General features: G+C 37.7%; 1 protein-coding gene across 2 annotated transcripts in view; it reads right to left on the bottom strand.

The window, feature by feature from the left end:
* Positions 1–25637, bottom strand: part of Tmtc2 (transmembrane O-mannosyltransferase targeting cadherins 2) — a 375266-nt gene extending 349629 nt beyond the window's left edge. For both annotated transcript variants that reach the window (XM_076854913.1, XM_076854914.1), the window contains exon 1: positions 25451–25637. In XM_076854913.1, the coding sequence (XP_076711028.1) occupies positions 25451–25533 (83 nt within the window). In that variant the 5' untranslated portion in view covers positions 25534–25637. The remainder of the gene's footprint in view (positions 1–25450) is intronic.
* Positions 25638–26059: the final 422 nt, after the last annotated feature.

Below are 26059 nucleotides of genomic sequence, written 5' to 3'. Positions count from 1 at the left end.
TTTTCAGAAAAGTTTGATTTTCATCAGGGAAATAGGTCTGATCTCCAAAAGCTGGCCCCAGCAAGTCAAGATCCATTGCAATATTCAGAAGAAAAATGAAGACATATACCCTGGATAAGGAAGACCCTGTTTAACACAACAGCCTTCCCACCTTGCTCCTCTATTCCCTCCCTATAAAATTCCTTTGCACCCTTGAACACCCTAAAATGGAGCTTTGAGGAAACAACCCAGCTGACTGCTCAGGAGTGCTGTCCATTGAATAAATCTGATTCCTTCCTACCAACTTTTTTCTCCCAAGTATTGTCCTTCCAGTGGAGGGCAGCCTGGACATAACAACTTTATGGATTTGCTTTATTTCTGGACATTTCATACAGATGCAATCATACACAATTCCACCACTTCCTAAACACGTGATTTCAGTGAAGTCACTTTACCCAGCTTAGCTCCTCCCAACAATTTCACCTACTCCTCACGGAGGTACTGTAGGAATAAATGAGGTAATCCATGTGAAGTACTCAGAATGCCAGCTATCATATATCAAGTACACAATAAACTAACAGCCAAGTAGTTCAGACACTAATACTCCTTGCTTGCAATTCTATGATGGTTTCTGTGCTAGTTTTTGGATATAATGAATTTGTAGCTTTACTATCACTTCAAAACTTCCTTGTGTTTTTCACACAGGAAATACTATCACACCCAAGTTATCTGAAACTATACCAAATTCCTAAATTCTTACTAATTCTTATGTCCAGTCACCAAAATCTACAATCTCTTTACTTCCTTGAATTTGCCTCCTTCTCTTCTCTCCTGAGCTTTAGATACAGCCCTCACATTTTTTTCCTGACTTGGTGTCTTACTTGTTCTCCCTCCTTCCCTCAAATGGGATCCTCCTCCCCAATCTGTCCATCCTACTTCTGTCAGAGGACTCTCTCTTCAAATGTAAGTCTCTTATCTCTTCTCTTTCAAAGCCTCCCCATAGCCTTCAATTGGCTCCTCAGCTTACCACCAAGGGGCCACACAAACTGATATCTGCCTACCTGTGGTGTTTCCACTGCTGGCCAATCTCCAGAGCTCATCCTCAGCCATCATCATTCTACAACTCTGTGTTAGTCCCTCCCAACAAGCCAGTCAACTCTAGCATCTCTCTAAGACTGCCATGTGCCTCTCAAGTCTTACCTCAGGTTCGTTCTCTCTCTCTCTCTCTCTCTCTCTCTCTCTCTCTCTCTAATCAAGACTCCCCAGACCACCTACCATGATTTATAGGCCTCCTCTTTCTAGAGCTCAATTAGACAATGTACAAAAAGCACCTCTCATAATGCCATCAAATCAGAGAGGTACCTCTTCTGGAGCCCAACTTCAGCATCAGCTAGCTGTAGGTAGAGGGTGGGGAAGGGAGGAGAGCACAGAGAGGAAACAGGGACAGGAAGGAGTCAGCAGAACAAGGAGGGCAGGAAAGGAGAAAGTGAAGAGAAGAAGGGGAAAAAAATAGAGGTACTCCCTGAGGATAAAGAAGGAGAGACAGGGCTCCCCTTCCAGGGGAGACTTTCTTTTGGCGAGAGCCTTTGGTAAAATGTGATCACTTCCTGTTATGATCACAAATGATAATCATGCAGTTTCCCTTTTTACTCCTCTGATTCTGAAACACTACCACTCACAGTGATTCTAGCTCTAAAGTGGAGGAAAAATTTAAACACTTCCATCTTCCGGAGACGACATTTCATTTCCTTCCTAAAGCATTCTCTGCATTTACTGTCAATCAACCCTGAGTTACTTTTCACATTTTCCATCCGTTTTCATTTTTTTTCCTATTCTTTCATCAGGATCCATGGAAAACTAGACTTATTTCAACATGTTATAATAGCTAAGATATTTAGGTGAAAAAATATCAAGAGTTAAAAGCATTAGAAATTATTCTAATCAGTGGTTTCCAGAATTTTCTCCATAGACCCCATTAAGTACATCCATTCTCCCATTCAACCCAAAGCACAGCTTTGAAACTGTTGCTTGAACTTTGTTTCTTCTTCTTCTTCTTTTCCATAATGCCATTCCCCAATAGTCAAAACTCAAGCTAGAAATCAAATTTTTTGCCTTGGGAAACCCAGGCTAAGACCCTTGAACTAGTATATTCACCAAAACCTAAAACAAACTGCTTTTAGTTAATCTTATATCAGATAATTGTAAGCTTTGGGGTATTAAAGAAAGTTGAGGGTGGTCTCTGAGGTTCCCACACCCTTCTCAAACCTAAATTACGGACGATAGCTTATATAATGGATCAAGGTTACAGCCCAAAAAATTTACATTTATACCTTAATTTTCTGTGCTGCTTCTTCATAGGATCTTAATAAACATCTTCCTGTCCTACTAGAAGTTCTCATCCTGGAGATACACAGGGAGAAGTCAAGGAGTTCATGAACTTCGATGAGAAAATAAAAAAGGTATGTTTTATTTTCACTAGTCTCTAACAAAACTTGGCATTGCCTTCAATTATGAATGAAAGAAACAAATCATGGTGCTGTTCTGTCACCAGTAAGAAACAGATTCTTTTCTATCATTACAGTTGCTACAAATTTCTCAAAATCATTTATGCTCATGGCAACCTTGATGTTACAGCAGCTAATGGGCCTATACCTGGTTTTGTTGTTAAATGGCTTAGTAAGGATGGATATCTTAACACATAGTATTCTGATAATTCTATTTTTAAATGCATTTAAAATATTACTCTAGGAAAGAAGCCCATTGATTTCAACAAATGGTCAAAAGGACCCATGACAAAACAGGTGCTTTGAAATCAAAAATTCACTCAGATTCATTTGTGTGTCCTATAAAATCAAGTTGGTAATGGAAGACTAGACTTATTTCAAGAAAGTAAACACTTTCTTGAAATAAGTCTAGTTTGAGTAAATGTACAAGCTTACACAATTAGTTGTGGAAGGAAAAGACAGCATTCACTCAGATCTAAACACTACTCCATCCCAGGGCTTTAATGGAGAAAGAAAAGCAGCCTGACCTCCAGAGATATGGTTCAAATCTGATGCATCATTTAATGGCCCAATGACTTTAAGTTACTTAGTCTCATAGAACTTGTTTTCTTACTCACAAAAGAATAACAGCATTAATTGCCTTATTGGGTTGAGGGGTATGAACTAAAATAAAATATGTAAAGAACTGAATATGATATTTTGCACAAATTTCTATAAAGATACAATAATGAATTTTGTGCCTAAATATTTTTATATAATTTTTCATAATACAACTATATTTCCATAAAGCTTTACTAATCTCTAAAATTTCTCCAATGCCTGTGTAATATACTCTCCCCACAAAACTGAAAATCAGAGCATATTTATTCTCAAAAGAGTTCATGATCCTGAAAGAAATCAGGCTAGGAGGCAAAATACCATCCACTTGGTCCTTATTTCCACCTTTACACTATTGTGTTGGAAGCAAGTTCAAGAGTAAGCCGCAAAGTCAAGTCACATAGCCTCTTCCTGCCCTCATTGTCTTCTAGGCCAAGGCTCATCATCTAGGCAGCTTTCTTTTCTTCTTCCATTGTCCATGCTGTAGACACACGTACAACTCTGAAATCACAGCTTAGAGCTTTTTACCACTCCAACAACCTGACATTTCCTCCAGGAGTCCTTTTCTAATCCCTCTGAAGGCAATTGTTCCTTCTTTCAGCCCTCTGCGGCGTTTTATCTCTTACATGTTCATTCATGTAGCAAAACAAAATACATGATGTTCATCCAGCAGATTTATGAGATCACCAAGATCAGAGACCATAAGATTTATCATTTGCATGACATTCCTCTAACAGTGCCTGACAGATTAGATGGGAAATCAAAATATATAAAGCTGAATTGGATTTCATGCATACCATCCACAAAAGATCAGAAATGACTATCTTCTTCACAGATGTGCAAACCAAGTTCAGATGAGTCATAAACAGCTCCCAGAATAGTGCCAGAAAGTGAAAGAACGGCAAATAAACCCAAGGACATCCATTTATTAGTCAATGATACACCATACATGATTTATCTTTTCTTAAAAGAAAAAAAAAAGCCTGTTTTCTCAATGTCTTATTCCCTATAGAATTAAAATATAGAACTTTAAAAATATTGTTCTTTTAATGCATTCTTCATTTAGCATGCTCATAAGAGCTATAATTCATTCATATCTTGATTTAGGTATATGAAAAGTAAACCGGAGATGACTAGAGATGAAGTACTGGGCTACATAGAAGGGAAAGCACTATTCTCAAAGAAGCAGTAACCCACACCTATGCCTATTTGTAGCAATCACCCTGGACTAAGCAAAAGAGATAAATTATGACAGCCAGATCTAAAGAGGAGAAGGAAGAGAGAGACTGTAATGTATTTTGAACCTTAAAAGGAGAAAACAGAACATCCATGCCAGAAGTCATGTTTTCCTTGATGACAGTTCAAAATGGTCACTGTGATTAAAGAGCACAGCCAATATCATATCTGGGTTCAGACACAAACACCTGCCAGAGGGGAACTGTGTCTCTACTGATCACACAGCACAAAGAGCACCAAGCACAACCTATAAACCTCAAATGTGACTTCAACATAAATACTGATTTTATGAATATGATTTTAACAGTTCACATTTTCTTATTACTCCCATAAAGTATTTTACTGCTATCAAAGTACCTCCAAGCCTTACATAATATAAGTGCTTTCTGGACATGTTCACATATCACCATAATTTTGGTTCCTAGTAACATGAGCGATTCACCACTTGCAAAGTGGTGGAGGGAAAAAAAAACTTACAGAATTACGACCAACAAATTTGTGCCTCTGTGCTATTTAACAATTGATTGTCTCTTCGTCAGCTTGTGGCAAGTACAGAATTACACATAAAGGCACAAACTTCCCAATCAAGTTCATCCCCCCAGCAACTTATCGAGTCCCTGACTCAAAATAAAAAATAAAGATCAAAGGGATGGGGATATGAATCAGTGGTAAAGCACCTCTGGGTTCAGTCCCTGATGCCACAAAACAAATACATGAATATTATATATTTATTCATGAAATTTAATGTTAGGATTGAACTTTCCCAAAACTCAGAATATTATGAAACCCTTTAACCATGTATTATAATACATGTTGGATTTAATACGTCTCCTCTAGCTTAATCTTTTTTAAATTAAATTTGCTACTCCATGTTAAAACCTCTCCACTTAAACCTGTGCTTTTACAGAAATGGTTTACTAAATGCCTTATGAATTACAACTTTAATAGGTTCTTATTAAAAATCAAATTAAAGATTTTTGGGTACTATTTTTAAGCAGACAGGTAGCATTGGCTAAAATGTATTTCATTTACTTCTCGGGTCTTCTAATTTCATTTCAGATATACACAAAGTTAGCCATTTTTTCTATTGCACATCATATCTAAGGCAGCATGTTCCACTTAGTACGGATTAATCTGTGTATTATTGTAAATCTGCAAACCAACATTTAAGCCACAGATTTTGAAAGGCCAGATGCTACTATTTTGCAAAACTTCCATTTCTAGTGACATAAGTCAACAGCATTCCTGAAACACAAAAATCAGATATAATTCTGCAATAGGCAACCCTCATCCTGACACTGCTATTTCTACCTGAGGACAACTACATCCAAACTGCAACCTTTTTATACATGGGCACTCTCAAAGAGGACCAAAGATGGCAATCTGGATCAAAGGAAGATGCCAATCTGGATCAAAGGAAAAGCATATGGTCTTTTCCATTGTGAATAGGGAAAAACCTCCTATGACAGCAATGCATTACTGACATTTTTTCCCCCCAAGGGTGCCCAAAGAACAGCAAAAAAAAAAAAAAAAGTGGAGATGAAGCTGTCAACAACCAAGCAATGACGCAGAGTCACTTTGCAGGTGTCAAAACCTCAATCACAGAAAATCAGGACCAGTGGGCAGACCACATGAGAAAATGGATACCAGAAGAATACCAAACAGCTGCTTAGCACAGAACTAAAGCAAGGCAGATACCCACGGGGAGGTCAAGCAAAACACTTGGAGAGCACATTGAAACACAGCCTGAAACAATGTAACAAAGCTGCAGACAGCTGGGAAACAACTGCTTAGAAACACAGGCTTGCAGCTACAGAGGCAGGAGGAGGCCAGGTTAACAAACAGCCACACAAGCATCCTGGAGGCAGTCACTCTAGAGGCAACAGCAGGCACTTCCTGCAGGCCAAACATGACTGCCAGGACCACTGACAGGGACTGCAGGGACCAGTACACAAAGCCTTACTGTTACACAAAAACCACTGCTCACCAGCAGGCTCAGGATCAAAGGATTCGCTGGGACAAAACCTGTAAGGATCAAGGTAGTGTGGGGTCCAGGCTATCCAGTCACTAATGTTATGCTGGTCTCTCAGGCAGCACGTCTGCCAAGTTCTACAAATATCATCACAGAGTGAGAGAAAGGGAAGTCAGTAAAATTTTACATCTATAAGTCTGACCTTGAGCTTTGGCTCTGAACAATTATATCACAGACCTATATTTCTCAGCTGCGGTCAGGGAACCCCAAAGAGTGTCCAGATGTGCTGTCAGGGATCAGTAAGTTTGCCAGAAGAGTTTTAAAACTATGTGTCTCCAGTTAGATCAGAGCTTGGCAAACTTTTCCAGTTAAAGGCCACACAGTAAATATTTTAAGCTTTTGCAAGCCTCAGGGTCGCTGTCGCAACTACTAAACACTGCCACTGCAGAGAGAAAGCGGACACAATCCATAAACGAATGAATGGGTGTGGATGTTTTTTAAACAGAGAGGATTTGGCTCAAAAGGTACCCACCTCCAATCTAGATAGCAATCCAAAACACAGACACACACATGTATCTTATGAATATTCTACCTCATGGGTAAGTATCTCACAGCAGAATAAGGCTATCTGATTTCTAAGATCACATTTGTGTCCCAGTGGGCACCAAAAGTACTACTAAAATTGTTAAGAGTAATGAGAACAGAATGGAAATGAACCACATAGGTTTCATAGGCATCTATACTCTTCTTTCCCTTCTAAGAACCTTCCAAGAAGGTCCTGTCCCAATTTTCCACTCTTATCATAGACAAAGGTACAGACCCATGGCCCAAACTCAGGCAAAGTACCCCACTCCCATCCCCCTGGTAGTAACTGTTTCATGGATGATGACCTAAATCAGGATAATTAAAATCCTTTCCAGAACATTTCTGAGAGACTTAGAGATGAAACTCTAGGTTGTCACTGGCCCCAATGACCATGGCGCCCTGACCAAGAGATGAAAGAAGTGAAATCCACATGTGTGCGTTAGAGGTCTGTTCAGACAAGCAAAAGGTTCCAACTTCCCTGGATTGGGCTTATATCACTGTTATTGAATGAAAGCTTGTTGGAAAACAAAACTATATTATATTTTATGTGCACACAGTATGACCAAATTATATTGTCATACTGTGTGCACATACAAATATATAGCAATGTAACAATGAATAATGAATTCCACTGTTGATTAATAATTATAATGCACTAATTTAAAAAAAAGAAAAATATATTTTAAAGACTGAATGTTTGTGTTCCCCCCAAATTCACATTTTACATCCTAATGTCCAAAGTGATCGTCGGAGTGAGGCCCTATAAGAGGTGCTGAGATCACAAGGGCTGCCATGATGAATGAGACCTCATGAATACCTTTATGAGAGGCCCCAGAGACTGCCCTGCCTCTTCTGCTACACAAGAGTACAGGAAAAGATAGCCATCTATGGTTCAGGATGAAGGCCTTCACTGATTCTGAATCAGCTAGTGCCTTGATCGGGGACTTCCCAGCCTACAGAACTATGAGGGGAAAAAAAAAAAAATGGCTGTTGCTTAAAATACCTGGTACAAGGTATTTTATCACAGCAACATGAATGGACTAGATTCCTTCTTATCAAAATAATAGGTTAGCAAAAATAAAGGTGTGGATGACAAAGTTTCAAAAACAATTCCAAGTAGAAATACAAACTCCAAAGCCTCCACACCACATCCAGCTGTGAGCACAGATGATGGCACATCTCATCGCTCCTTTTTCATTAAGGAAAGGAAGCATGTCTTTCCGTCTCCCTTCACCAAAATGGGATCACCTGTGTGTTTTCTTTTCACTACTTGCCCTAGACAGAAATCTGATATAGTCTTTTAACTCTTCTGTCTCCTTGACCCACAGCATTTAGTTAATTACCAGTGAAGTTAACTTTCCACTTCTAATGTATTAAAATTTCATTTTAGTTCTTAGCCCTTTTTATTTATTTATTTCATATCACTGATTGAACCCAGAGGCACTTAACCTCTGAGCCACATACCCAAACCTTTTTATTTTTTATTTTAAACTTCGAGACAGGACCTAAGTTGCTGTACCTGGCCTTGAACTTGTAATCCTCCTGCCTCAGCCTCCAGAGTCACTGGGATTATAGACATGTGTCACCATACCCAGCTCTGCTTTGAATTTCACCCTACTGCAAACAGGTCTCCAAATGTTATCATGAAACACAGGCTCCCCTTGGTGATATGGATTCTGCCAACCTGCCAATTCATCTCTTCCCTTTTCCCCTTCTTCCCATGCCCTCCTTTAGCTTTGTGCCCTACTCTGAGACACCAAGCCTTTCATTGTTTCCCAAACACTCCTCCTCCTCCTTCATCCACATTAAACTAATTCTTATTTATCCTTCTAGAGTCAGTTCAAGAATAATCTCTCACAAGTGCCTTCTTCCCTCCCAGGCTGGGTCAAGGGCCTCCTTATGTACTCACTCAGAATCTTAACCATATCTGAATCTTATGGTAACTATGCCTGTTTACTCCAGTCTCTACCTCCTCCAGCCCCCAACCAGACCCTGTGCTCTTTAAGATTACAAACTTCATCTTGCTCAGGGCTGCTGCCCCACAGCTGACATGGTTTATGATGCAGCTAAGCACCCAAAGAAATGCTTGCCATCAGAACAAAGGGGTGATTTGAGCTGAAAACACCCAACACTGCTGCTTTTTTGGGAGACAGAAAATTTCAAGATAAGAATGACATGCTTCTAAATGAAAGTCCAATGCCTATTTGAGCTGATTTCCTGAATTTAAAATAAACCAAAATCAAATCTCTCCCCCAAACTTTGACTAGGATTACCATATTTTTACACTATAATCTGCAACATCAGGCTACTTAAAATGGTAAACGCACCCTTACTTTACCTTTCCTTCCATCATTTCTAGTAACAACAGCCATTTCTGGCCCATGAGACGAGCCCTGGGAATACACAAAAAAAAATCTACAATGGCATTAATTAGCAAATGTCATTATTTCTTTTTAGTTGACACAAATATAAAGATAATGATCTCCATATCATTGTTGTTGCTTTCATAATTTTCTTTCTCAATAGCACTATTGAAAGAGAATATGAATTTGTTGGTGAAGAGTGCCAAAGACTTTTAATATCACCCAAGGTCTACCTTAAATCTACAAGGTATGGAGTTAATGAATAAATTGTCTGATTTAACATTAAATTTACTCTCTTGAGATTTAAATTGAAAATGAACCTCATACACAAACACATACACACACTTAATTAACCAATTAATTCTCAGAACTCAAATTCCAAATAAACAAAGATGAGCAAATAGGGTTTTGCTTGGATGATAGCTTTTTTTCTTAAACACAAATAATTACAGGACTGGTGGTGCACATCTGTAATCCCAGGGACTCTGGAGTTTGAGGTAGAAGGATTGCAAATTCATGCATGGGCAACTTCAGCCATTTAGCAAGACCCTCAGTAACTTAGCAAGACTCTGTGTGAGCGTAAAAAATAAAAAGGGCTTGGGATGGAGTTTAGTGGGAAAGCAACCCTGAGTTCAATCCCTAGTATCAAAAGAAAAAGAAACAAGCTATCAGTTTTCATATGCAAAAATGGGGAAAATAACAATTTTACAATACACACCGATTCAGTATATAATCAAAATATATCTCAGAATTCTTTAAAAAATAGCTATTTCCACAAACCGTTGGATTTAGAGAACTTCCATTTCTAACAACATGTCTTAATTTCACCTCAAGGAACTTATTTGCCATGGTTTTCAACTTCAAAAGATCCCAATCACAACTATCCACCTTCCATTACAGTGCCTAGTGACCACCCATAAAGACGAAGTCCATCCAAATTTCCCCCAAAGGAAAGCAGTGTATCACAAACACAAAAGGGGCAAAGTCCTCAGGTCAATTTCATCAAAGTTCATTTATAGAGATGTCATTTTTAACCTCCCTCATCTAAATAATCATACCTTCCAATCCAAACACAATTGCTAGTCTTTTCTTTTGTTCTAAAAATTTACAGGGGAAGCATGTTTAATAAGGTCAAGAATTATGGGTTTCTCAAACCAATTAAAATTAATTCCAGAAAGCTGAGCATCATAAAATCTCAGCAAAATCTATTTGTTGCTTGGCTTTAATAACTTAAAAACAATATGACTGCATTTTTTTAAAAAAATTATCAGAATCCAGTGTATTAAAATACTAGGCAAAGCTTCACCTGAATATTCTAAAAATGTTCCATAGAACAGATGTACATTAGAGAAAACTAGGCTGCTCTCCAAAAAGAACCAAAAGTGCTCTCACTTTTAGGAGTTTGCCACTTGCTGTTAGAATTTAGTTATCAACAGGAACAGAATAAACAATCCAACTGAGAATAAGGTAACACCTAAGCAATAAAAATGAATGAGGATTGTAGCTGAGGTAAACACCTTCAGTTGAGATAGTGTGTAGTGTTACTCGTCTCACTTCCCATGGTATGTGTGTAATGTAGCCAACATTTTAACTCAAAGCATAATAAAGTTCCCCAAATAGCCAATTTCAAGTGTATTTCTTTGGCAAATAAATCCAACCCCATCATTATGCAACTGTGACCTGTACTAAGTTGGAAGGGACTCCAGGAATCAGAGACACACCCTGATTATTTTTTAAAGATTTAGCCTGATTCCAATATGACAATGGCTCACCTTTAACCTGCTAACCTTACCTGTATTTTAGGAGGGAAAGTTTTCTGGGGGACAAGTATGTTTCAAGGCAACATGTATTCTCTTTGAATAGGTAATACTTAGCAAAATAGTAAAGCAAATATGTGAAGAATCTGCTTTAACTAAAAGATAGTCCAAAATTCTTAAAAGCAGAACTATTTGTAAATAAATTAACACAAATTGTATGTCCTGGTAGGAATGCAAGCAATGAGAGGGTGAAAAAGATTCCCAAAAAATATTTCAGGCCAGGCGCCCTGGCACATGCATGTAATCCCTGCTGCTGGGAAGGCTGAGGCAGGAGGACTGCAAGTTCAAAGCCAGTCTCAGAAACTTGGAGAGGCCCTAAGCAATTCAGCAAGATCCTGTCTCATATAAAATATAAAAAAGGGCTGAGGATGTGGCTTAGTGGTTAAGTGCCCCTGGGTTCAATCTCTGATACCAAAAAAAAAAAAAAGAAAGGAAAATTTCAAATAGAGTTTTCATATTCATTTCTTCTCATTACATTATAAACCTTAGGGTATACAAACATATTCCTAAGATTTGAGATAACCCTTAACATCATATTTTCCAACAGAATCAAAAATACTACATATTTTCATTAGGATATTTCATTGTCTGTTTTATATCATAGAGTAGAATATTCTTTAAAACACTAAGAAATCATAATTTTACATGTTTTTATATATCACACATCCATTTAAAAAGAATAAGACAATTCCGTTAAAGACTATGGAAGACAGCTTGTTATGTTTTCCATATACTTTTTTTTTATGGTTTCTAATTTTATTTTATTTTTTTTGAATCCCACATTGACTATATTTAATATGATTATTTACAGTATACATACAATCAACAAGTTCATATTTACCCATTATAACAAGAAAACCACCAAGCTTTCACTCTTCAATATATTCCATATACTTTTTATTAACTATTCCCTGCAATTTCTTAACAAAATTTACACGTGTATGCATGCACGCATGGGTACAAGTGTCTGTAAAATGATAAGTTTCTCTCAGTTTAGAATTCAGGATGAAAATTAAATTCCAAAATTATTATTTAATTATTATTGCTCATTGGACCTTTTTAGTTATGCTTTCTGAAATACCAAGTTTATTGTTAGAAATGTTTAAATTTTGTACATTTTCTTTTAAGAAAAATTCTAATATGCTTTATAAATTTTTCAGATGTTATTATACATTATACAGTGTTTTGTTTTGTAAGTATTTAATTTTTTTTTAGTTGTAATTGGACACAATGCCTTTATTTTATTTATTTATTTTTATGTGATGTTGAGGATCAAACCCAGGGCCTCGCATGTGCTAGGCAAGCATTCTACTGCTGAGCCACAACCCCAGTGCTTATGTAGTGTTCTCTTAGTCTGTCACCAACACAGCTAATGATAATTTTCTTTCTTTTTTTCTTTCTATTTTATTTTAACGGTACCACGGATTGAATCCTGATCTTACATTCTAAGCAATCGCTCATCACTGAGCTAGCTACCTCCCCAATCTTTTCTATTTTCTGATTTTGAGAAATGTTCTTCCTAAGTTGCACAGGCTGATCTCAAACTTGTGATACTCCTGCCTCAGTCTCCCAAGCAGCTGAGATTACAGATGTGTGCCACCATGCCTATCCAAAGATAATTTCTTGATTAAGAGAAATAATTAATTAATACCCTCAAAACTGGATATACTACCACATTCTTTACATAACTTACCTCATTGGATACTCCCAATAACTCCATATATTATGTACAACCATCCTCATTGTATAGAACAGGAAATAGGCTAAAAGACTTTTATCAACACAATCAAAATCACCATGAAATAAGAAACAGTTCTGGAATTAGAATTCTAAATTTTCTGATTCCAAAGTTCTTAAACTCTTTACTCTGCCATACTATTGCTTGAAAAGTTCGGAGAAAAAGTCCTATTTCATAATCACCAATGCGTACCATCAGGCCTCCATGTTCAACACTGCCTTTCAGCACACATGCTAAGCACATTCACTCCAAATTCTCAACATACTACTGATGAACACCAATACCTCAAGGCAGGAAAAACTCCGGTTTATCAATCCTACAGCTTTCCTAACACAGGGCCACCAGAACTGTACCAAATATGAATCTACCCCCAAAACAAAAAGGATTGTCTATAAAGGAGACAATAGTACCCAGTAACAACCAATTCTACCAAGAAGAACCAAAGATTCTTCACACCTAATGCACTCAAATTAGTCATTTTACCCTCAAAAGGAAAGACTGGCTAGAATGTCTAAATAAGCCTTCATGCACAGAGACGAAAAGCAACAGAAAAGAAAGAGAAGAGAACAAGAACTGCTGACCGCTGGCCACACAAGTGGATAAAGATAAGATGCAGAGGTGTTGGGTGGGTGGAGAAGGAGGATATTATATGCAATAAAATCTTGGACAACAGGAGCTCAACTATAGACTGAAAAATTCAGCTACGACAAGGAAGTAAAGCATAGCTCTGTTCCCAGGGTAAAAAGTGAGACACTCCATGTCCAGTGATTAATTGAGTCATTCAGCCTTCCAGTCCAACAATTCCATCTAAACATGTAACTATGAAGCTTTTTAAAACCACAGAGAATGTTCATCATACCATTGCATTTGATCCTCACTCTATGGTCAGCAGTTATTATTATTTTCTCTTCCTGAGCAATTGAAATATAGAGTTCAAGAGAGCCAGGACCTCAAGCACTTAGCTAGTCAAGTGATAATTCCAAGACTAAAATCCTAACCTTTTTACTTGGTGTAGTGTTTGTTCACAATACTACCTCAATACTACAATAATACATAGCACATACAAAATTTTTAAAAGAACAAAGAAAATGTAACTCAGTTTTGCATGGGATCTTTAAAAAGATTTCTGTAAGTAGGACATTAAAACTTCAGCTTTGTGAGGCATTCACCTATTCAAAAATCCCCCAAGGTGCCTGAAGGCTACAGTTTAAGTGCATCAGGTTAAAAAAAAAAAAAAAAAAATCATAGGTCCAAGCCTGCTTTTCTTCCTTTTCTCTGACTTCCACCCCCTACTGCTGAGGATCAATCCTGGGACCTTGTGTATGCTAGGCAGGTACTCTACTACTGAGCTACATCTGCAACCCAGGCCCAAGCATTTCTAATCTAAGTAGAAACCTGCACCTAATATCATTATCCAAATGCCTGTTGCCATATCATTTCTAAATTTCTATTTTTCACACTCTAAACTGCATAGTTTGCTGCCTACCTGAAGTCTGTAAAGTTTTCATGAAATGCAAGCCAAATTTTCTTAAAATAGATTGTTCAACAGAAGCAAATACCAATAAAGACACCAACTCGAGAGACCCAGTTTAGGCATCAGGACCTCTTCATTTCATAAGTCCATTGAAACTAGGGAAAAAAAACTCAAAACAAAACAACAACAAAAACCTAACTTTACTTGCTTTTAGATAGCTTTTAAAATCATTAATTTTGCAGGTAACTGTAGCTGAGCAATATATTATTAGTCTCCAAATATCTCTGCTATAGATAAGACAATTCCTCTGCTTGAAGCTACCTAACTGAAACTGTTCTCTGGGAAGTTATCTTTTGTTCTCCGGTGTTTTATATTAACAGCAACATTAGCTATTCCTGAAACAAGAAATGTTCTAATTAATAACTTTTCTTCAGAGTTACAGAACCTAGAACATTTGGTAAACTTCAGAAATATTTGAATATGGGTCAGAAAAGGAGAATACCATGAAATTTATGACCACCCTGGCCTCCAAGCACCTGTCGCAGACTAAAAATATATCTCCCCCAAATTTCTACATAAGCCTTGGCCTGTGACCCCCATCCCCCAACCAAGACAGTTGTGTTGTATTGTTTTGTTTTGGAAAGTTCTCATCTCCAAGCTTGTTGCCAATAAAGGTTTTTTTCTTGCCCCAAGGGAACTAGACCTCAGGATTACACCAAGGCAATTACATCAGTTTGTCAAAATCAAAATACAATATGTTACAAAGATGATATTCTTGTATATGATGGTGACACATATTTCAATACAGATTACTTCCTAGAATTTTAACGTGCTTTTCACCTTTTAAAATTTAAAAACGAGCCAGGCTTGGTGACACACACCTGTAATCCCAGCTACTCAGAAGACTGAGGCAGGAGCATCACAAGTTCAAGGCCAGCCTTAGGCATTTAGCAAGGACCTAAGCAACTTAGTGAGACCCTGTCTCAAATAAAAAGAGCTGGGGTGGGGCTGGGGATGTGGCTCAAGCGGTAATGGCGCTTGCCTGGCGTGCCCGGGGCGCTGGGCTGGATCCTCAGCACCACATAAAATAAAAATAAAGATGCTGTGCCCACCGAAAACTGAAAAATAAATATTAAAAAATTCTCTCTCTCTCTCTCTCTCTCTCTCTCTCTCTCTCTCTCTCTCTCTCTTAAAAAAAAAGAGCTGGGGATATGACTCTGTTTACATGCACCTGGGTTCAATCCACAGTTCCAAAGGAAAAAACATTTAAAAATTCAAATACATATGATCAACTTACAGAAGATGTCTTTATGGAGCCAGTAAAAGAAGAAACTGAAGCAGAGATTGAATAACTTGGCTAAATTTATAGGCAGAAGAGAAACACCTACCCTCAACCTTTTTTGACCCAGGAATTTAGGCAGCCTTTCCAAAGGTCTTATAAATCACTGAGATGATTTGTAATATATTAAAATAAAATAAAGCCTATTACACAAAGTGCAGTTCATAAGCCTATCGCATCTTTAGTATCTGGAAATGACAGAAATGCAGAAATTCAGACCTATCTCAGGACACAGTCTGCTTTTGATTCTCAGGCAGACTGAAGTTTAGGAAGAGCTGATCTAGAATCACATGCACATATATACAAAGAGAGTCAGCAAGTGTTCACCTCAAAGGCTTTTTAAGGGGGGCATTGGAACAACCTCTAACACTAACCCTAAACTGGAGGTTTCAGCTGACTTCATTATTTTTTCCCTTAAACGAAATCACCCTTATGAACACAGGGAAGCAAACTACAAGAGAGGACCAGTCTAAACCCCCTTGTCTACAACCACAGGCAACTTCAACATCAACCACTAGAGCATTTAAAAGTAGCCATCAAAAATTCATTCATAGAAATAGTGACATTATTCATGTTGGTGACATGTGAGAGGCTTTAAAACAGTGAACCTTCTCTTTGATATAGAACAAAATCAAGAAACACTGTTTTGAAAAGGAAAAAAAAGAAAGACTCAAACAGGGTGGAAGGACACAATCCTAAAGCAATCACATTTAATAAGATATTTTAACTATAGTTGGTAATTTCAGCACATTGACATCTTTATAGACTTTTTATTCAAATCCCAAATTCACTTTCTTTGAGTAAAGCAGTATGTTTCCCTAGAAGAGTGAGTTAAACTAGAAAACCATGCTTCATTAATATACATTCAGTGACATAATTCAGTACAAGTTTTTTTTTTTTTCCTTCAATAGTATAACAAGACTAATCTTCCTATTTTAAATGCAGTTTACCAGATGAATTCAGGTATACCAGTTTTTCAAATCAGCTATAAATAATTGTTTCCCTCTAAAGGGCCGATTTCTGCAAATAAAAATGTCTTTTTTGCCTGATTAAACTTCTTCATCACCTGAAAACTTTTCTTCTATATATTTTTAGTTGGAATATTTGTCATTAGAAGCTTGCTTTGTCAAAATGATCTCTTTTCAATTGATTTGGGAGACTAGTCCTGTAGTTAATTATTTGTGGGAGGAGAAAAGCAACCTGTTTTAAAGGGAACATACTTGAAAAAACAAACTTGGACACAAATATTCTACCTCAAGATATTAAAAGCAGCAGGTCAAGGGGCACAGGGGTGCACCCCTATAAACCAGCCACTCAGGAGGCTGAGGCAGAAGGATCACAAGTTCAAGGCCAGCCTGAGCAACTTAGCAAGACCCTATTTAAAAAAAAAAAAAAAATGTTTTTAAAACTAGAGATGTAGCTCAGTGTTGTGGCCCTGGGTTCAAGCCCCAGTACAAAAGCAAACCTAGCAGCAGCAACAGCAGCAGAGTAAACAGTTATGTTTAAAAGCCTGAAAATAGGAAGATAGGGGTAGCCAAAAGGCAGTGTAGGAAACAATGAGAAATGAGAAATGTCCCAAAGGAACCAGTACAGGTTCACTACAGTTGCCAATACCACCTTGAGAATCTCCTCTCCCAGATGGCTCTGTAATGACAAACATCTTCCCCAAAATGAGGAAGGCAGCCAGGCCTGTGAATGTGATCTCTATGGCTACCACCTACAGCACCCCCTGCAGAGGACACAATATACAGGGCTGTCACTTCAACATGCAGAGACATTCAGTAAGTCCCTGTTCCCTCAGGAGGTGCCTTACTAAAGGGCTTAACTATTGACTCTCATATTTAATCCAAGAAACACCACTAACAGACAAAGACAGCAGGGTAGACATGTTTTCACTGTGGAACAAATTGGAAATTAACAAAAACAAGATGTTTACTTTTGTCAAAGTGTTTTCACTTATCTGCCTCTCTTAAAACACTGGTTTTAGAATCTTGGGTTTACAACAGAAGCTCCATAACAATATGCTCTCTAACAACATCCTTATTAACATAAACAGATAACCAAACTGATACCATGAAAAAAAAAAAACGGATACCATGGTTTGACTCCTTTCCACTTCTTCACAGAATACTTCAAAGCAATTGAAAAATAAAATAAAATTTCATAAGACACAACTGTAAAAATTTTACTCATCTTATTTATCCTAAATATGTTTTGTAAGAAATAAACTTGTGAAATGCATTCAAAATTAATACCCAAAGAATCTCAAGTATGCAGGGTTATATGGACCACCATTCTTCCCACTGGATTTTTTAACCAATGCTGAAACGTGGCTATTTGAAATACTTTCGTCCATCATTAAACACCGTTCAAAATGTCAAGAGCCATACTGCGCCCCAGGGGCCACTCCTCAGCACATAACATATCCTTTGAAGTTAAAATACTCCAAAAGGATGCCAAGTGAGAATTTGTAGGCTAGTACAGTCAAACTTATCGAAACTTACCTACTATTAAAGAAATCAATAATATCTGGAATTACAATTATGAAAAAAAGCACTTTTCATTATCAAAACGTGTGACTTTTTCAGTTCAAATCTCCATCACATTCCCCCACCCATGACAATCTTTTTATATGCATTTCCTAATTAAATAAACCATGACTGTATGCCTATAGTCATCTCATTTTCTGACTAGATGCTTTGAGCAATAATTATAAATTTATTATAATAAATTGCACAGAAATGAAGGTTAATAATAAAAAACAAAGAGATCTGACAGAAGCATTTTATCTGACCACAACAACTAGCACAGAGCTGCAATTTCAAGGGCACTAATGTGTGTTTCATTTGACAAATCATGTAATTTATCCAGTTACCTTGACTATAACTACACTCAATGCCACGCTTCATATCCTGACTCATTCTGATATCACAAAATGCACCAGTGAAGAAATCAAAAAAACAAAAGTCTATGTCAACTTATCGTAAGTAAACAGCATTTCCTCTGCCAAACACTAAAGTACTTCTAACATGGATACAGTAGTTTAGTGTTAAGCAAATGTGGCATGTGTATAACCTTCAAAGGAGTATGCCAAGCACACATGCCTATAATTCCAGCAACTAGGGAGGCTGAGACAGGAGGATCACAAGTTCAAGACCAGCCTCAGCAACTCAGAGGAGTCTGTCAGCAATTTAAGGAGACCCTGTCTCAAATAAAAATAAAAAAGACTGGGGATGTAGCCTGGTAGTAAAGCACCCCTGGGCTCAATCTCCAGATATATAGATATAGATATAACATACACTTTTATAGATAAATTAACTGTATTTATGAAATGTCCTTAAATAAAATAAACTCCTCCAAAAACATGACAATAACTTGAATATCCAATTTTGAAAATAACCAGTTCAATCTCTTGCTTCCTCAAAATTCTGCTGTATAATAAATTTATTTGTTTCCCATTTATCTGTAAAGCAAAAAGGTCATAGTTATAAACCAAAGAAATAATCCTGAAAAGTTTCTCCAAGACTGAAATGAATAACACCTTTTATTCTAGAAACTTTGAATGCCAGGGAAACTGACAAATATGATTGAAAAGCTAAGCTCTCAGAAAGGAGAAAAACAAGGAAGAGTGATCAAAAGAAATTTTATAGAGCCATAACTTGTTGGAATTCATGGCCTAGAAAATATAGCCAAAAATCTCTGAGGCAAAAGTCTTTAATCCCTATGTCAAGTTAAGGCAAATCTGATTAACAGGAGAGTTCAGTCACTGCAGATGTCCAAAGAAAACAGGCGACCTGGACAACTAGGAAGGCTACATTTGGGAGAGATATTGCAAAGCTCTCACACTTATGAATAAAGCATCAACAGAACCAGAACAAAAATAAGTCCAGGCTAGCCCTTCACCATATGTCACAGCCACAACACAATGTTCTGAGAAAGAAGGTAACAGAGTCCCAACAAAAAGTTTAAAATATGAATATCCATGAATACGGATGTGAATATGAAATTAAAAGTTAACAAAAGAGGGTTGGAGTTGTGGCTCAGTGGTAGAGTACTTGCCTAGAATGTTTGAGGCTCTGGGTTTGAGTCTCAGCATCACATAAAAATAAAGACCAGAAATATTTTTTAAAAAATTTAACAAAAGAAAAATATAAACTTAAGTGAAAGTCTATCAGAGGGCAACCTCTCAGCATTTTTATAGATCTATCGTAAAAGTCCCAGATTCAAACATTTTACCTGCTAGCGTGGTAAGACAGGACAACATTTGGTAGTATGCTTGATACCAAGGGTGAGAAACTGCTGTATCATTCACCACATATAAAAGCAGCCCATGGAGTAGTATTCATAATTAGTGACCTACTGAATGTAGAAGTTTATTCCTCAAAAGCACATACAAATCAAGTCTTCAGAGAAATCATCTAGTATTGCACATAATTATACCTGTACATAACCAAATTATTATACCTCTTTCATCCTATGAAAAACTGAAGGTAAGCAGTTCTAATGATATATCACTCCACTTTTTTCTTTAAAAACTAATATCCTAAGTAAGGAGAGCTATTCATAGAGGTATTTATATCTTTAAAAAGCCCACTGGTCCTTTCCTTCAAGACTGACACATTTGTCACTTTTGTAAAGCCACTAAAATAAGTATGCAAAGTTGATATAACACCCAGCTCCCAAGAGAGAACCAGAAAGTTTAAAAGATGAATGTCAGCATGTTAAAAGCACTTTGCGTGAGGATAATAAAGTTATAATAATATATGTTTGTCAGCCAGAGATTTTTCAGTGTGCCTTAGGGCAAGCTTTGTCCTTTCCTAATACTGTGAAGATGCCTGCCTGGTTTAGAGGTAATGCACCCTTAGCCTTATGATAAACAGTCACACCATCATGGGCATTTTAAACAAGTGCTTTTAGTGTGTTAAACATCAACAAAGAGATTAGGAAGACAAACTGTGCTCCTAACTCATGCTGTAATCCAAAAGGTTGTAGCTAGTTCAGAATTATAGCAGCAGAGAATTCAGTGTTACCACAGGGGCACATTAACACTGAAGAACTAAGTGCAGATGACAAGACAATAGCCCATAGCACCAACAATGTAAATTAATGATTGTTTATATATGTGTGTGTGTGTTTACACATATGCATGTGCGTGTACAAAAACAACTAAGAGACAGATGACTGGCAAGCAATTGTCCAATCAGGGCTTGTATTGGGGACATTTGCTAAGATAAACACCATGTGACGGGCTCAATGCAGGTAAAGCAAAGCAATCCATACAGACTTCACCTCATTTTACGTATAATTTACCAACTATTACACTTGTTCAAAAGTGCAAGATGAACCATCTGCAAATAGATATGTTCAAACAACCAAAACTTAGTTAGGGAAAAAATAGCATATAAAATAGTTCATAAACTATAAATTCTTCCAACTGCATTGGTTTTTTCAGTGTATTATAAACTGGGAAGGAAATTAAAGGGTAAAACAATACTTTCATATATTCTGGCTTCATCTGATAATTATCTGATGATACAACCTTTGATACAAAGCAAACTTCTCTCTTATTTTTCAGTAATTCTTTCTAAATACGTGTTTACTAAGTGCCAGGCATGCCTTTAGTGCTTAAACATACTGAATTTTTTAGATAATAATACTAGATTGGCCTGAGGCAAATCTACTAAAGAGAACTTTTTAAAGAGAATAACAGAGTGAATGGTTGATCATTTGACAAAGCATTCTTATTACCTAGGCAAAACCCAAATTAACAATAACACTAAAAGACCAAGTAGAAGAAATAGTTGAATATTTTTAGGGGAAAAAATTTTAGCTGGGAACGGTGGCATACCCCTATAATCCCAGTGTCTAATAACTTAGCAAGGTCCTAAGAAAATAGTGAGACCCCGTCTCAAAATAAAAAATAAAAAGGGCTTGGGATATGGCTCAGTGATTGAGCACTGTTGGGTTCAACATCCGGTATCAAAACAAAAAAAGCTGTAAAAAATCTGTTAATATGCTTTAAATCTTCCATTCCTTCATTTTATATAGTCAATCAAAATCATTATGAATAAAATCTTATCTAATGTTTCTATAAAAAACAAAACTTAAATTTATATCCAAATGAAAACTAAACCAGGGATATGCTATTAAGCATTTTGAGTACTATTAATTCCAGAAAAGAAATTTCTACTGTGAAATTATTTTTCCAAAGTTCACATAGTTATTGTACAAAATAATAACTAAGAGGTCTATAAGTAACAGTAATGATCTTGGCTGGGTTTCACAAATGCAAAATGAACAGTAAGGAAAAAAATATTCAGGCAAGTGACAAATATATTTTCCACTTTCAAAATTTCAGATTCTTTTGGTTTTTAAACTCATAAATTATTTTACTCATGAGAGAATTAAAAACATGCAGAAGCTACATTTCTATTTACTTGTCTGTATGACATCAAAGGGCATTTCATCAAGGAGATAACATGTGGAAAATGAAATCAGACTTCAACATGCTTACCGATTACCTTTGTTTGCTATGAAGTACTCTGACTCCTCTCATGTTATTTCCATGAGCAACTCATAACAGTATTTTTAAAGAGGAAGAAGAGAAAATCCTGCCATATCATTGTCAACAAATATATGAAAGAACAGAGAATTTGGGGTCAGTATGTTTTTTCCACTGACTAAACACCAAGCTTCTCTAGAAAATAAGAGAGTGCTTCCTTCAAGGAGTCACATGCAACATGACTTAAATTTGGCGCAGACTGAATACTTATAATTCCAATTTTACTCTAACCACAATTTAAGATTCAATATAGTCATTTTACCACACTGAAAGTAAGGGGAGGGAGAAAACAGTTGAAACCATATATGCTTTCTCATCAGATCCTGTGAATGCTACTCTTCTACTGTTTGTTTCAACACATCACAGACATATTCTTAAGTTCAGCACAGAAACTCTTGTAAAATATTAAATTTTACCATAGGGAAATTGATTTTGCTTTAAGAAAGTTTCATGTTACCACTTAATTTCAACCACGCTACATCAAACATTGGAAAGTAATTATATATACAGTTTATAAAGTAAACCTGATCACTATATTTAAATTAAATGATAACTTTGAGAAGTACCACAGCAATAATGCTTAAGCTCTAGCAACATGAAATCCTCTTAAAATATATGCCAGATTCTTCAGGCTAAAATGCAGACTCTTGATTTAGTTAAGGAAGTCAGACTTAAGAGCCATCTCTCTCTTCGGGAAGTACTTCTCTCTTCACTTCAAGCAACACAACTGTATTTCACAAAAGTTTCTGAGGGGCGGCAGAATCCACAGAGGGCAATTTAGGCAACATTTTAAACATGAATCCTTGAAGTCTAAAATGGAGCAGTGGAAATAAACACATTATCATCATCCTGAAGTCAGTTTCCACTTGGCTCCCCAGCTCTTATCCTTTTTCACATACAAGAGAGTTATATTACTTAGAAAATGTATTTGGAAAATCACAATTTACAGTGAACCTTGGCAATTAATCACTTTAACATGCTGTGCATGCAACAAATAAGTTCAGTACTCCATTAATATGTATCCCAAAATTCCTAGAATACATAAAAATAAAGCTTGCTAATCTTAAGATTTCATGTTTTTAACAATATGTGGTTACACATGTAGTTCTGCTAAGAATTCTGCATAAAATATCCTTTTCAAATGATAGCAAAGTATAATGCATATTTCAAGCCTTCAATATTATATCAGTATATAATGTCTATATATCATATTGAGCATGCTATCCATTAGATGATATGGGCAAATCATCACACTAAATTCATCTGTGTAGCTAGAAAAAAAGAAGTCAGGAATTTTAACACTCAGTTTGACCTATATACAACATGCGAAGAACTTATAACAAATGCCAACCATCAAAGCACAACTAATTTATCATCACACACCATTCTTCCAAAGTTACAAAGTTCTAACATTTTTGACTCATGATTAAAATTACAGACAAAATGTATCTGCACATTTAGTCTAGTTTTTGCCTTAAATTTTAAAGAACAGTGTCCCCTGACATATACTCTTTGAAGAACTGGACAGCAATCAAGAAGAGCATACAACAGGAATGCTTGGTTTATCACAGTATTCTACAATGATGACAGTATTGTAGATAAAAATATATCATTTATATTATATAAACTCTAGAATACTGGTCTAAATGCTCACTATTCAAACTTTTTCCAACTAAGCCAGCAACTGGCCAGACCCATCCCTTAGCTTGTTTTAAGGAAAAGTCGCCCATCTTTCGAAACAAAGACTTTTTTCCACAAATGCCCAATAGCAGGTGCACCATCATACAAAACTAGACAAAAGACAGCCACCTCAGTTCACCTCACTCTTAAACATGACCATTTGTCAGAGCTTATAGTGTAACTTCTAAAATCAGCACATTGTTTAAAAGTTGAGGGAAAGTTTATGTTTACTAGTACTTTCTTATCAATTGGCCTTTGACAGACACTTCATAAAATGCATTATGAAGGACTTGACAGATATTCTCATACCTATTATCAGCAAACTTTACAACAGACATTGTGTGAACCAAGACTTACTGATTTAAAACACACATTCATGAACATGCTTTTAGCTGCAGATTGGATGCACCAAAGAACACAGAATATGTCTAATTAGCACCAGGAGAAGAGTCTGCCTTCACCTCTCCTCAGTATCAACCACTTTGCTTAAGTTCTCTCTTTGCCTCACCCTAACCCTGGGGATCCATTCACTTTCCATAGCCCAGAGAGGCTGCTGAAAAGCTGTCAAAGTAAATCTGTGCTCACTTTTTGGATGGTTTAATTTCAATGGAGCATGAAACACCCCAGGACGGTTAATAAGTTTAGCCAGGCGTGCTGTTCTCCCTAATATATTTTAATTATGCATCTGTTTTAATTGTAATCAGATTAAGTCACCGGAAAGGCACAAATTGGAATTTTCCCTAATGGCTATTGGAGCTTTTCATCAGCTTCTAAACACTAACAAAGTTTAAAAAATAGGTAGAGACACCAGCACAACTGTGACATTTTCCAGGAATCAATGCAGTTTCTTTGACAACACAGTTTGGGTCTCATTAGCCACCTAAATGCAGAAGACAACTTCAGTCTCTAGGGGCGTCTTCTTCCCCAATTAGCAGAAGAGAATCACTAAAGCCTAATGCAAAACGCCCAAACAGAAATGGAAGCCAAGGCTTTTATAAAGTGCTGCCCAATCGATTGGTGAAGTAGGCTGGGGAGCGGGAGATACAATCAGCAGCATTATCTTCGCCCAAACTACTGCACACGTCAAAAGAGAAAAGTTGAAGCAGAGTACGATCTCTCTTTTCACTATTTTGGCAACTGTCAAACGTGCGTTTTAACTTCGAAAAATAAAAGTGTCCTATCAATAAAAGGAAATGGTAAAGGAAGATCTATTAGGGCGCGGGGGGGGGGGCTGCTTCCTTCCAGCCCATATGTTAAAAAAATGCTTAATGGGCTTTTGTTGCACCAAGGAATACCTAAGACTTTTGTTTTGTTTTTTTAACACGTTCATTAAACAGTTTCCCAAATTGCCGGGATTTCCGCTAAGAAACTTAAGCGTCTGCCAACAGGCGAGAAGCGAGAGAGAGAACCTGCTGCAAACTAGGAGCGGAAACTCCCTCAGCCCGCCCAGCGCGCTCGCGTACCGGGTGTTTGCTTTAGGTGTTAATGTTTACAGGTCGCCTAAACCTTGAGGTGCGGAACCAGTTCCTCCAAGAAGCCCTTCAGCCTTAAAGCTGGAGGCTCCAGGGCCACGCAGCCACCGTCCCTTCCTCTCGCCCCCTTACCTGTCATCATAGCAGAAATCCGCACTCAGAGTGTTGAGATACAAGGCGAGCCCCAGAGCGCTGCTCACCAACTCTGCAATCATCTCTCCACCGCCTTCCCTCCGGCTCGGCTCCCAACGAGAGGGCAGCAGCGGCAACAAAAAACAGAAGCATCAATCCCCACCTTCCGCCGCCTTCTCCTCCCAGCTTCACTTTTCCCTCGCTTCCCCACCCTCCCGCCTCTCCCTCCCTCGGGTCCTTCCAATCCACGGCTCCTCTCCTTCGCCTCCTCCTCGCTCCTGTCTCCGCAGCTCCTGCTTCCTCCCGGGTGCGGGCTTACACCGCTCTCCCCATGCCCGGCGCCCGCGAACGGCGAGCGGCGTTAGGGCTCCGCGCCCCCCGGTGGATGCACAGGGCTGGTCCTTCGCGTGGCTTGCGGCCCCCACCCTAACCCATGGCAGTTTGGGGCGCCCTAGGTGAGGAGCGGGACTCGGAGGAGGTGGAAGAGTGCGGGATGGGGGCAGAGGGACCGGACCGAGCCGGGCTCTGGGACCAGCTGGAGGAAGAGAGAGAAAGAGGGGCGGGTGGGAGGGACAAGGCGATCCGCCTCCCTTCGCCGCCTCCCGGGCG

Source organism: Callospermophilus lateralis, chromosome 4, assembly GCF_048772815.1.
Source record: "Callospermophilus lateralis isolate mCalLat2 chromosome 4, mCalLat2.hap1, whole genome shotgun sequence".
In the NCBI taxonomy this organism is placed as follows: Eukaryota; Metazoa; Chordata; class Mammalia; order Rodentia; family Sciuridae; genus Callospermophilus; species Callospermophilus lateralis.
Note: the sequence above shows the minus strand (reverse complement) of the source record. Positions and strands in the feature narration are given on the sequence as shown.